General features: G+C 57.8%; 1 protein-coding gene across 3 annotated transcripts; it reads left to right on the top strand.

Moving 5' to 3' along the window:
• Window positions 1-38: 38 nt before the first annotated feature.
• TDRKH (tudor and KH domain containing) lies at window positions 39-10,982 on the top strand. Of its 3 annotated transcripts, none has more exons than XM_068922248.1 (14): window positions 39-88; window positions 2,026-2,161; window positions 2,565-2,671; window positions 2,904-3,093; window positions 3,839-3,978; window positions 4,061-4,385; window positions 4,869-5,035; window positions 5,149-5,321; window positions 5,609-5,673; window positions 5,820-5,971; window positions 6,261-6,386; window positions 6,864-6,960; window positions 9,455-9,553; window positions 9,761-10,982. In XM_068922248.1, exons 2-13 carry the CDS (start codon window positions 2,038-2,040, stop codon window positions 9,514-9,516), a joined length of 1,728 nt encoding a protein of 575 aa, XP_068778349.1. In that variant the 5' UTR covers window positions 39-88; window positions 2,026-2,037; the 3' UTR covers window positions 9,517-9,553; window positions 9,761-10,982. The 3 variants fall into 3 exon arrangements, with proteins under 3 accessions (XP_068778349.1, XP_068778350.1, XP_009665757.2); XM_068922249.1 differs by having other exon boundaries at window positions 54-88; window positions 2,568-2,671; XM_009667462.2 differs by lacking the exon at window positions 39-88 and adding an exon at window positions 1,351-1,438.
• The last annotated feature ends 1,211 nt before the right edge of the window (window positions 10,983-12,193 follow it).

The following is a 12,193-nucleotide window of genomic DNA, read 5'->3' as shown; positions in this document are numbered from 1 at the left end:
GAGGAGCGGAGGCGAGGCGTTATGATTGGAGCGAGCGGGGAAGGGGCGGGACTTGCGGCGCGGTCGTGTGAGGAGAGGGAGGTGGCAGGTACGGGGGGGGGAGCGGGGGGCTGGGGGAGGGGCACTGGGAGGACTGGGGGGCACTGGGAGGAGGAGGAGGGAGAAGGGGGGATTTGGGAAGGGGCGCTAGGGAGACTGGGAGCGCTGGGAGAGGGGGCTGGGGGGACTGAGAGCGCTGGGAGAGGGGTCTGGGGAGACTGAGGGGACTGGGGAGACTGGGAGCGCTGGGAGAGGGGGTCTGGGGAGACTGGGAGCGCTGGGAGAGGGGGTCTGGGGAGACTGAGGGGTCTGGGGAGACTGGGAGCGCTGGGAGAGGGGGTCTGGGGAGACTGGGAGCGCTGGGAGAGGGGGCTGGGGGGACTGAGAGCACTGGGAGGGGGTCTGGGGAGACTGAGGGGTCTGGGGAGACTGAGGGGTCTGGGGAGACTGAGGGGTCTGGGGAGACTGGGAGCGCTGGGAGAGGGGGTCTGGGGGGCCCGGGAGCGCTGGGAGAGGGGGTCTGGGGAGACTGAGGGGTCTGGGGGGCCCGGGAGCGCTGGGAGAGGGCGTCTGGGGGGGCTGGGGGCCCGGGAGCGCTGGAGGAAGGAAGAGAGATGGGCCTGGGAGGACTCTGTATGGGGTAACAGTGAGGGAGGACTGGGAACAAGAGTGGGATGGGACTCAGAGAACTGGAGAAGGGGGACTGGGAGGATTGGGGATGGGGGCAACCTGGGAATGGGGCTCCTGGGCCTGGGGGAGGGGGGTTACAGGCCCTGGGAGCTTCGGGGCTAGGGTTGTGGTCCCATGAGTGGGCCTGGTGGTGTTGGGACCTGGGGGGGTTTCACGTGAAATCCTGCCTGGCGGGTGGGACGTGAAGGGACGCGACAGCACCCCACGGCCACCCTCCCCGTGCGCCTGCTGTCCAGCTCTGTCCCGTCCCGTCTCGTCCTGCCTGCGGTCAAACTCCAGCTCCTGACTCCAAACTCCACCCTGCCCCACCGCCTGCAGCGCATCCAGAAACACGCGTTTTGGGGGGCAGAATGGCCTGAGCAGACATAGTTCTTGTGGCTTGGTTTACCTCCCCCTGAACCCTTTGTGTGGCCTGTAGGGAGTCACCTTCCCTTCAAAGCCTCATTAATTATTTACTAATCACTCTGAGGGTCTAAGCAGCAGCGCTGGCTCAGGACACCAGTGTGTGATGGTGCTGAGCCCACTCTGGGAAGTGGCCTGGGACTGGGCTGCTATGCCCGGGCTGACTTTTGTCCAAGGCAGTGGTCTTTTCCCTGGATGACAGAGGCTTTGGCCTGATCAGATGAGACCAAGAACGAGCTCAGCTCATCTTAACTCTTAATGGTGTCTAGTCCAGCTGGATCGGCGTTTTTACCATCCTCAGTGGGAGGCAAGAAAGTGCCGTCAGCCCTGAAATAGGGACGGGGAAGTGGGGACTAGCGGGATGAAGAGGGGGTGGTGAGAGAATGCTTCATAGAGGGATACAAAGGCAGGAGTGAGTGGAGAAGTAAAATTACGAGAGATCCTGCAGCCCTTCCAGGCAGCAGGCAGCTAGGAAGGAGATTGCTTTGGTACACTGACGGGGAGGCGAGAAGCAGCAGTAGCTCCCAGAGAGGAGGATCGGGAGCAGATGGGCTGGACCAGCGCTGGGAAAGCTTTGTGTGTCATTCCTCCCAACTGCTCCTTGCTCACGTGTCTGAGCTGGCAGCTCCTTCCAGCTCCCTGCTGCTGCAGTCAGGGGAGCACAGTGTAAACCTGATGGCTGCCGGGCTCCAACAGCCCCGGCTCACGGAGCGGAGCAGCCGCGCTCAGCTCGCAGCGATCAGCTTGGCCGTGTCCCAGCCCCCCTGAGCGTGGGCAGGGCCAGGGAGTTTTGCTGGGCTCGAGCTGAGAGCTGCATGCATGGCAGAGGGTTACGCTCCTGCTCGGGGATAGGGTCGCTGCTGCCATTAAAGTAAAAACTCCCTCCCTCTTTAGGAAACGGGAAAGATGACGACAGAACGGGGTTATTGGAATAACCTGACGACCCTGCAGAAAGTCGCTCTGGTCCTCGGGATCCCGGCCAGCGCAACTGTCCTTTACATCTTGTACCGCAGGTACCGGGAGAGCCGAGGTAGGCGTCACAGTGTAGCCTCTGTGTGTCCTGAGACTGTGCTATTCCTCACCTCTCCCATACCCTGGCCTCCCCCAATCAATCACAGATGCTCAGAAACACCCCTCGAATTTTTAGAGCTGAGACAAAGCGTCCTGCCCCGTGGGAACTGTCCCTGGGGACAGGAAGGTTGTTGGAGCAGTGTTGCCCGCTTTGCGTTTTGCTCGCACTATTTATAACATCCCTGGGGTTTCTCCCTCCCCAGTAAGGAGCGGTGATGTGTGAGTCTCTGAAGTGTGCTGCTCCTCCCCGCACGTCTGTGCCCGTGCTCTGTCTGCTGCAGTGGTGGGCGGTGCGGGGAAGGGGCTGAGGGGGCTCGGCCGCGCCAGGTTCTCTGTGGTGACTCTGCCCGCTTTGTGCTCAGAAGAGCGGCTGACCTTCTTGGGCGAGGAGGACCTGGAAATTGAGATGAAAGTTCCCCGGGCGGCTGTGAAATCTATTATCGGACGGAAGGGAGCCACCATCAAACAGGCAAGTGCTGCCTGCCTGAAAAGGCCACCTCATTCTGGGGGGTTGTTTTTGTTCCCTCTGCCCCCTGCATGGGGAAGTGGGGCTCTGAACAGCTCTGAAAACACTACTGCAAACGGTCTTCCAAGGGAAAAGGCCAAATCACGCCCATGGGTCGTTTATTGGGAGCCCAAATCGCAGCCAGGGCCTGGTCCGCCAAGTGCCGTGTGGCTGAGAATGTGCCCTGTGTCCGCAGCTGAGGAGGGAGACAGGGGCTCACATCGACATGGAGGCTGAGGACAGCAGCGAGGAGCAGGTGCTGGTGATCTCGGGCTCCCCCGACCAAGTGTGCAAGGCGAAAGCTGCCATCCACCAGATTGTGGCAGAGAATGCACCGGTGCTGGAGCAGTTCCACGTGCCCCAAAGAGCCATCGGCAGGATTATCGGTACCTCCTCAGCCACTCTCTCTCTCCAATTGCCTGTGTGATCCCAGGCACTTTTGTTCCAGTCACTTAGTTTGTAGCTTGCTGCAGACCACAGGCTGCAGGTGTGTTAGGCTGCAGGTGTGTTAGTACAGCACTTACCCCCCTCCTAGGAGGCAGGAGGTGGTCGGAGGTGTCGTGACATTACCTGTTGTGTGTCCATGGGTGCATAGAGCTACATCGTTACTGATCTGCACCCAAAAAGCTTGCTGATTGCTGGCCTCTAGGTGCTGAACAGCTTGAACTCATCAGGGTGGAAGAGCTGCTTCACTTTGAGCAGGAGTAGGCCTCTGCTCAGCAGGGAAGTGTGCACTGCCTATGTCTAACTGTGCCTCAGTTTCCCCAGGGGGCAGGAGGGACAGTCAGGCTCTGTGACAGTGGGAGGTAATGGAGGTTGCAGGATGTGCTGGTGTGTTGATGTGAGGAGCAGAGACACAAGGGAAGCTGCACCCTGTCACGTTTGGCTCTTACCCTGTTTCCATCCCAACTCTGGGTTGGACCCTGCGCCTGGGGCTTCGAGGACCACGCCACCTCCAGGACACGAGTATGAGCTGGCCCTTGTAAACCCTAGGCTGGGCCATTGGGAAGGTGTGTGGTCCATCCAGAGCAAGAAACAGCTTCTCAGAGGGCTGAAGCTGTGCCGTTTGTGTCTCCATCGCGGGAAGATCCTCTCCCCATCCCCACCTGCCACGTGGCTGTGTCTCTCCAGGCCGGGGCGGTGAGACGGTGCGGGCAATCTGCCGCAGCTCAGGGGCCAAGGTGATCTGTGAGCGCGAGGCCGATGCCAGCCTAGCTCTGACCCGACTCATCCAGCTCTCGGGGACCCGGAAGGAGGTGGCCGCTGCCAAGGTGAGTGGTGAGCAGTGGGCTGTGGCCTGCTGAGCTCTGCTGCAGGACAGACTCTGAACCAAACTCTCTCCTCTCCTCAAAGAAACTCATCATGGAGAAACTGATGGAAGATGACACGTTTCGGAGGGAGCTGGCCCAGTCGACAGCGATGCGGTGCCAGCGCAAGCAGCCCCTGGGCACAAGGAGGGAGCAGGTGGCAGAGCCCGAGGCAGTGCCACTCCCCAATGGGGCTCTCACCCACCGGCCAGCTGCTCCTGAGCATGGAGAAGGGGACGGAGGCTTATTCTGGGATGGAGGCTCGCTCCTGGATGAGGCTGCTTTTGAGGACGGCCGGGAGATGAGGGCTGAGCGCGAGTCCCTGGAAGAGCTGGCTGTGAGGCCCGATACGGCCGTGCCGAAATTTGAGGGTAAGAAAAGTGTTTTCCTCATCTCCTGCGTGTGAAAGAACATGTGGTAGAGGGGTGTATTTGCAAAGGTCCCTTAGGGACTAGCAAAGTGTTGGGACCCACTTTAAGGGTCTGCGGTCATCCTGTATTGACTTGTGGCTTTGTCACTTGTTCCCTCCTTCCCTAGTCAGCATGTTGATGTGTCTGGAGCTACAAGCATCCTTCAAAGGACCCTGGGCCCAGCGGACAGGGCAGCACAGCTCAGCTGCATCCCGGGCTGTTGTAGGAGTCAGCAGCCAAGTTGTTTGTAGTCTGGATGGTCTCGAACGTGCTCTTAGGAGCAGGAGCCGTGTGCTGCAGTAGGCCAGCTTTCTGCTCTCAGCTTGTCTCGAGTTTTCCCCATCTCTGAAAGAGACCTATGTGTCCTCTTCCCCGCCTGGCCTTCCTCAGGTAAAGGTTTGGGCTGGCCTGCTCTCACCAGGACTCTCTGTGCCTCTCTCGTAGTTCCCAGCCCTGATTTCAGCTTCCACGCAGACGAGCACCTGGAGGTTTATGTCTCAGCTGCGGAAAACCCCAACCACTTTTGGATCCAGATCATTGGCAACCGCAGCCTGCAGCTGGATAAGCTGACCTGCGAGATGTCGCAGTACTACGCGAGCAGCGGCCGCACGGTGAGACCTGAACAGATGGCACTGTCCCTCTCCTCCATGGCTCAGACCCTGTGTTGCTTCCCTCATCCCTTTTCTCGGGCCATGACTGCATCTCTCCTGCCCTGTACCTCCAGGCAGAGCTCTCGACTGTCCAAGCAGGGGACATTGTGGCTGCTCCCTACACGGATAGCAGTGCCTGGTACCGGGCCCGTGTTCTCGGCCCTCTGGAGAACGGCAACTTTGATCTTTACTACGTGGATTTTGGGGATAATGGGGAGGCCCCCCAAGAGGCGCTGCGAGCTCTGCGGTGAGTGTTGCACGTCAGCTGGGGAACGGCGGGCATTAAGAGCTAGGGTGACAGAGCCATGGTTTAACATCCCCAGGGAGGTTTGCAGTTTGGCTTGTGTGAGAGCAGTGTTGCTCATGGCTGCGTTGCTGGAGGAATTAGTCAAGAGAATTCAGTGTTTATGAGGTGGCTGCGGTGTGAAGGGCAGCAGAGATCCCTGTGAAGCCGGGAGAATGACCAAGGTGGGCTGAGTGGGTCCTCCTCACTGTGGCAAGCATGGAGTGATCATGCCTTTTTCTCCCTTCCAGGAGTGACTTCCTGAGCCTGCCTTTCCAGGCCATCGAGTGCAGTCTGGCTGGGATCATGCCTGCTGGTGAGTTGGGAGGAAACCTTGGGAAGCTTGGAGGGAGAGGCAAGGCGGAAAGGAAAGGGCTGAATTTGTCCATGTCCCTTCCCCCTTATTACAACCAGGATTGCTTGCTTCTGTACAACCCTGACCCTCTGCCTCCTCTCCCGCAGGGGACGAGTGGGAAGAGGCAGCCCTGGATGAGTTTGACCGGCTCACCTACTGCGCCAACTGGAAGCCTCTGGTGGCAAAAATTTCCAGCTACATCCAGGCTGGGCTCTGCACCTGGCCGCACGTCACCCTGTACGACGTCCACCACGGGAAGGTAAGCCCCATGCGGCCCCAGTCTCAGCAGGGATGCTAGCGGGGCCTCGGCAGCACATCTCCACCACTGCTCCCTTGCTGCCAGGCCCGCTTGGCAGCTGTCCCCCTTTTTTGGGGAGCCATATTCATTCAAACTCTCTCTCCTGCCTCGCTGACCTGCCTTGCTCTGGCATCACCCAGACCCACAACAGCTCTTTCCCTTCCTCACCCCATCCCTCCAGGGGCTCTTCCTTGCCTCCTCTGCTCTCATGAGCTTGCAACTTTCCAGCCGCTATCTTGTTTCCACGCAGAACCTCGACATTGGGGCAGAGCTGGTGCGGCTGGGCTATGCTGCCTGGCGTCCCCAGGAAGATGAGGAAGGGGCAGCAGGGGATGGACCTCCGCGGCTGGTGAAGGATGCCACGGCAGAGATGCTGGTGAGTAAGCACCTGACCTTCAGCGGGATGGGAGAGGGCCGCTTGTCCTCCCATCCTCTCAGATGCAGCTTCCTGAATGAATTCAGCTGCCTGGTAGGGAACTAGCCCTTAGTTCCTCGAAGCGTTTTCTCCAGAGTCGGGACACTTCCTTCCTGAGCCAAGATGCAGTGGGATCTGGATGCAATTTGGCAAAAGCTCCTCTGTGATCCCAGTGTCTGCACTCTGTTCCCAGTCATGGAGGAGGCTCTAGATGCCAGGGACTGCAAATTGGATGCCACTTGGCTCTGGTGGAGCGGCTCCAGCAACGGGGGGAGTTTTGGCCCTTCCTGTATGGCGCTCTGCGTCATGGAGATGGGGGCAGCTTTGGGAGAGCTCTGGGGCAGGCAGATTGTCTGGGCAGCTGCTCACCACGCTGCCGTGCCGTGTACCCCTGTCCTGTGCCAGGAGCTGTGTTAACCCGGCTTTTCCCTGCTACAGGAGAACATCACGGGCGACTCCCTCGAGAGCCTCTTGTCAGAGCCCCGGAAGAGTCCTAATGAGACTTCCCTGACCCTGTCCTGTGTCAGTCTTTCAGGTAAGCTCTGCTTGCCCTCCTTGGGCAGACACAGACCTGAATCCTGTCATCCATGTGTCCCTTGACATGAGGGGTCAGTCCTGTGAAGGGTCAGGATGGCGGGAGGGTCTTGGATACCTGGAGCCTCTGCCCTTACCCTGTGTGGCACTGGAGCAAGTCGCATCTGTTCCTTTTCTCCCACATCTTGTGTGGTTTGGTGATAACTCTCCTGCCAAACACATAATTCTGCACCAAAAGGGATGATGATTGGGAAAGGAAAGAGTGAAGCATGAAGCTAAAGGAGACACTGCAAGTGGTTGTGTCGGCTTTTCTTAGCAATCTTAGTTGATTTTCCAGAACATGAGGATGGGATGTACGATGGGAACGAGCTCTGTGTGGTGCTGAGGAGTGGGAACCAGTCATGAATCCCAGAGATGGGGGGCTTGTAATGCAGCAGGAGGCTCTCAGTAGGGTCAGCCTCCAGCCCTGGGAAGCTGTCGAAATGCTGCAACTATTTCAGCTCTCCTTATGGATCAGCTCTGACTTTTCAGCTGAGGTTTCTGGCCTCTGGCTGCTGTGTTTCCGTGTGGCTGCTGCTGCCTGGAGCACTGGCCATGTCAGGAGTGGGTGGTGCGGGGTGTGTGCACATGGCATCGGCTTGCTGCTGCTGCATTGCAGCTCAGAGGTGCTCTTGGAGCTCTCCTTTAGCTGTGGGTAGGTTCATAGTCTCTGTGGGTTCATGGTCATCTTTGGAGGAGGAGTTTGAGGTCTATAAGCAGCAGGAGATGCAGAGCCCCCGCGTTGTCTCCACCCAGCTGCATTGAGACCTGCAAGTGCCTTGTAAGAGGCACCTCAGGGCTGAGCTCAGAGGGGACGCGCGCTCACTGGGACGTGCAAGGTCCCAACCCTTTCCTTAAAGGACAGCGAGAAGGAGGAGGGGAATAATCAGTAAAGGCAGAGCAGTGACAGGAACTGTGGAGATGCTCTCCATGCAGGGATGGCTCCTCATGGTTGCTGTCTGAGAGACAGGGGAGTCAGCCCAGCCTGCCCAACACACACCTTTGGCTTGGTAGATGAGTCCCCTGAGCAGCTCCGGAGCGATGTGGAGTCTGCCAAGCCGCCCTTCCAGCCGACCCTCGTTCTCCAGTCCGTGACCTTGGCTTCTTCCCGTCCTCTGAGGGATGGTGAGACCCAGCCTGGCCCCAGCTGCCCTCACCTGCCCAGCAAGCCGGTGGGCACTCAGCCAGATGCCAGGAGCCCTGCAGCAGACTCCATCCTGACGTCCAGTCCCGTGGAGCATGGGCAGCACGTAGCCCTCACTGGAGCGGTGTCCCCCATCACCCTCTCAAGTGAAGCCTCGGTCCTTTCTGATGGTAGCTGCCCGCCTGCCCTGACCTCGGGAGACAGCAGTGCCAGTGCCATCCGGGGCTGCTTCTACCGCCTCTCCCTCTCAGATGGAGGCTCTGATTCTGTCTTCTACACTGGCACCGGCTCCGACTCCTCCGTCTTTTACAGCAGTCCCCAGCCTGGCGCCTGCCCCCTCCCAAGCCCCATCCTCATCAGCTCTGACAGTGAGGAGGAGGAGGGCAGAGCCCTGAACACCAGGCTGCAAGGTACAGAGAGGGCTGCAGACACGTCACGGTGGCCTTCGGCTCTGTTACAGCACCATATGGGACACAGAGGTGTCTGGAGAGCAAAACTGCATCCCTTTACGTGATCCACAAGCCCTTGGCTGAGCTCTCCTCTCGCAGCTTGGTGTAAATCTGCAGATCCTCAGGGGTGACGGAGAGCAGATTTCAGCCTTCCTTGTGCAACAACTGCACAAGCGCAGGGGTAGATTTGCCAGGGTTTGTGCACGGTGGAGGGAGTCACTGCTGTGTGTGGGCACACTGGGCTTGTGACATCACCGGGCTCAGGCTGGCCCTCACGACATGGGGATACCCCGTCCCCTGTGGGGTCATCTCGCACAGCAATCCAAGGAGACTCATCGCTTTGGAGAAGAGAAGGGTTGGGTTCATCAGCTCTGGCTGGGTTTGTTCCTCATGTCAGAGGAGACTGTGGTTGGAGATGTGCACCATTTCCCCAGTAACACACAAGCCAAGGCCTCCTGGGAATCTGGCACTAGATTCAATCTCTGTGATGTTCAACTAGTGGTTTTGTTTTAGCATTAAACGGTGGCTTTGCAGATTGTAACATTTCCCAAAGCATTACAGCATTTCCAGAGTTATACAAGGTCCAGGACATCTGTTAGTGCTTTAACTTGTCTGAAAACTGCATGAAACTCTAATAAAAGGCAAAAGGCTTCTCGCATGCTTCATCTAAACGATCCCTCCTCCCCTCCTAGTGCGAGACTGGCATGGCGCTTGCCTTCTGCCCGTCCGCCCACAGCTGGATGCTCACACAGTCCCCACTTTCTTGGGGACTTTCTCCCCTGCCAGCATCCTCTCGTCTCTGTGCTGGCCAGGTGATGTGTCAGGAGAGCCTGTGCGGGGCTCTTACTGCCCTCTCTCTGCAGAAGGTGCCTCTGTGTCCGGCAGCGGTGACGAAGTCGTGGTGGCGGAGAACAGCTCCCTGTGATGCCCTTGTGAGCAGGAGGCAGCTGGGCCAGGTTCAGGTGAGTCAGATCACGCTGTTGGATTGCCCCCGTGCCCAGGGTGGTTGCTGAGCTGCCCCTGGCCCTGTGGGGGTCCCTGGGAGGGTAAGGAGCAGCACAGAGCTCAGCTCGACTGCCTCAAGACTGAAGCAAACCACTCAGGGCTGTGTGGGAGGCTTGGGCACCCGGGCCAGGAGCTCACCACTGCCACTTTCTCCTCGCTCCTAGGAGGCCGGAGCGGGGATGGAAATGAGACAATTCTGGCGGAGGGACAGAAATGGACGTGCAGGGGAACAACACACAGGCGAGCACGGCTTTCCAGCGACGCTGCTCTGGTCATTCATGCCCTGGGCCGTTCCCTCGTGCCGTGCACCCCTGGCTCCCTCAGAGCTCTCCTGCACCTCTAATGCAGGATTGATCCCTCCTCTTCTGCTCTGCCCCTGTTCACTCCTGCCCAGCCGAGCCTTCTGCCCTGCTGGGCTGAGACGCACGCGCCTTGCACTGACACTGCCTCTTGCCTGCCTTTCGGCTCCGTTCTCGGGATGAGGTCCGTTCACCAAAGAAACAGCCATTCTGCCCTTCCTTGAGAGCCAGCCCATGAGGTACTGGCTTTACCCCTTGCCTCGGGAGGAGGCTACGAAAAGCTTTTGGGGACCTAATCCTGGCCCCCAGTTTGATCACACCCCTGTGGTGCCCCTGTGGTGAGTGAGCTCTCCCCTGCTTTGCCCCGATCCCGTGGAGGATGAGGGGGAGCGGGACACCTTGGCCTTGCTCTTGACACTACTTGGAAGAAACGGGCAAAGCCTTTTCTGCCCGACAAGGGTCTCTGCTTCGGTCTGTTCCTGGTCAGATGGATTTTGGAAACGAAACTGGCTGCAGCTCTATAAAATCCAAGAGATCTTCCTATAATAGAAATTTCTGAACTGATTCCCCTGAAATAAGCTCAAGGTAGGCAGTTCTTTCAAACTTTGATTCCAAATTTGACTTTAAAATGGTTTTCCAAGCATCATTTGTATCTTAACCGCTGCGTTGGCCTGTCTTTCCCCTACCCCAAAGGGGACAATGCAATCCTAGCCATTTCTGAAAAATCCCTCACTAGAGAAAAGTGAAGTCTCCATCTCGGCACTAAAGATGAACTAGGGCTTCTTTTTGCCCATTCCTTGCAGGAAATCATGTGGGTAAAATGAAAGCATGTGCCCAAGGCAGAGGGATTTGTAGTGTCGAGCCGGGGTGGATTTGAAGGACTGTAAAGCACTGCATTTAAGATGAGTTTCTTCTGTTTTGTGTTTGGTTTACAAGTTTGCGGTCACTGGTGTGACTTTGTTTCATGCTGTTGGCTCTGTTCAGTTGTGTTTTTATTGTTTTCGCCCCAGCCTGGTTGTTTTTATGGTGAGGGGAAAGAGCCTGTTTTTGTTTCCTGATTCAATAAAGTTGAGCGTTTTAGAGCTAATGGGGTATGATGAAGCTGATCCTTGGACAGCAGGAAGGGAGTCGGAAGTGGGAGGTGAGCTAGAGGTGGGATTCAGATGTGGGTTTGTTGCCCAGGTAACATCTCACTGCAGAATTACTACAGAAATGCAAAATGTCCTTGAATGATTCAAAAATCCATCAAGTGGCCTTTGGTGGCATGGTTTTAGTGGTTTCCCCAGCCAGACCGTTTGCAGCAGGGAGCTGTGTTGGAGGAGGAATTTCACGTTCCCTGAAATGATGGTAACCTGTCGGCATGTGGCTTATCTCTCTCCCTGCACATTCACGCTTCCAGCTTTCACACCCTTTAATACTGCTTTTTGCCCATTTGCACAAGGCCTCATGGGCTTTTCCTGCCTCCACTGGCCCGAGGCACAGTGGTGGTACGGTCACCATGCTGTTCACTCCACGCGCCCACCCCAGGGAGCATGGCCAGGGCTGAGGCAGCAGCCTCGCTCAAGGGGCTACGCCGTGAAGAATGCGTCCTCCCAGGGCAGCAGCAACAGGTGGTCACGTCTGCCTGCCTCGAAGCCCAGGTAGCTGAATACCCCTAGCAAAGCACCTTTGAGACAGAAGAACAGTCACTTTGGAGAGCTGCTGCCTCACGTTACACCGGGGTCCTGTCCACACCGCCATCGGGTAGGAAACAGCAGCAGGAAGGGACCAGGCTGGATGGGAGTGGGGCCAGAACTGATGGTTTTGCTTCTCAGGAAGTCCTGGAGTGTGCCCGTCTGGATCCCAAAGTGCTGCTGAGAGAGGGAAGATCTGGATCTCTGCGGCACAGAGGTGGAAACGACCCATAGAAAACGTCTGGGCCAGCAGCAGACCCCCCAGAATCACAGTGCTGGCCTCTGCTTCAACTACTCTGGCACTGGGTTCAGATGCTGCAGCGCTGCTTGACTGTGGAGTACAGCTGCTTATTGCATATGAAAACGTGGCGGGTTTTCCTGAGATTTGCAGCTTTTGGTTTTGCAGTGAGGGGTGGCAGTATGGCTCCCTGCCCGGGAGGAGTCGGGCACCGTCAACGGAAACCTGGGCCCGGTCAGCCGGTGAGCACGGACGCAATTTCCTCGGTGGCACGTGCCTGAACCCTCTCCTCCTTGCCGAGCAGAAAGGCTGTCACTGTGATCGCTGTTAGGAAGGGAAGCACTTTAATGGGGAAGCTTTAGGAAAAAGCCTCTGCTGGAGGTGCTT

This window comes from Struthio camelus, chromosome 30, assembly GCF_040807025.1.
Source record: "Struthio camelus isolate bStrCam1 chromosome 30, bStrCam1.hap1, whole genome shotgun sequence".
NCBI lineage: Eukaryota > Metazoa > Chordata > Aves > Struthioniformes > Struthionidae > Struthio > Struthio camelus.
Note: the sequence above shows the minus strand (reverse complement) of the source record. Positions and strands in the feature narration are given on the sequence as shown.

Bases quoted from the DNA above. Each gene is read 5' to 3' on its own strand.
- TDRKH (XM_068922248.1), top strand. From the start codon at position 2,038: ATGACGACAGAACGGGGTTATTGGAATAACCTGACGACCCTGCAGAAA. The intron at 2,672-2,903 runs GCAAGTGCTGCC...CTGTGTCCGCAG, and splicing joins AGGGAGCCACCATCAAACAG to CTGAGGAGGGAGACAGGGGC. The intron at 5,322-5,608 runs GTGAGTGTTGCA...TCTCCCTTCCAG, and splicing joins GAGGCGCTGCGAGCTCTGCG to GAGTGACTTCCTGAGCCTGC.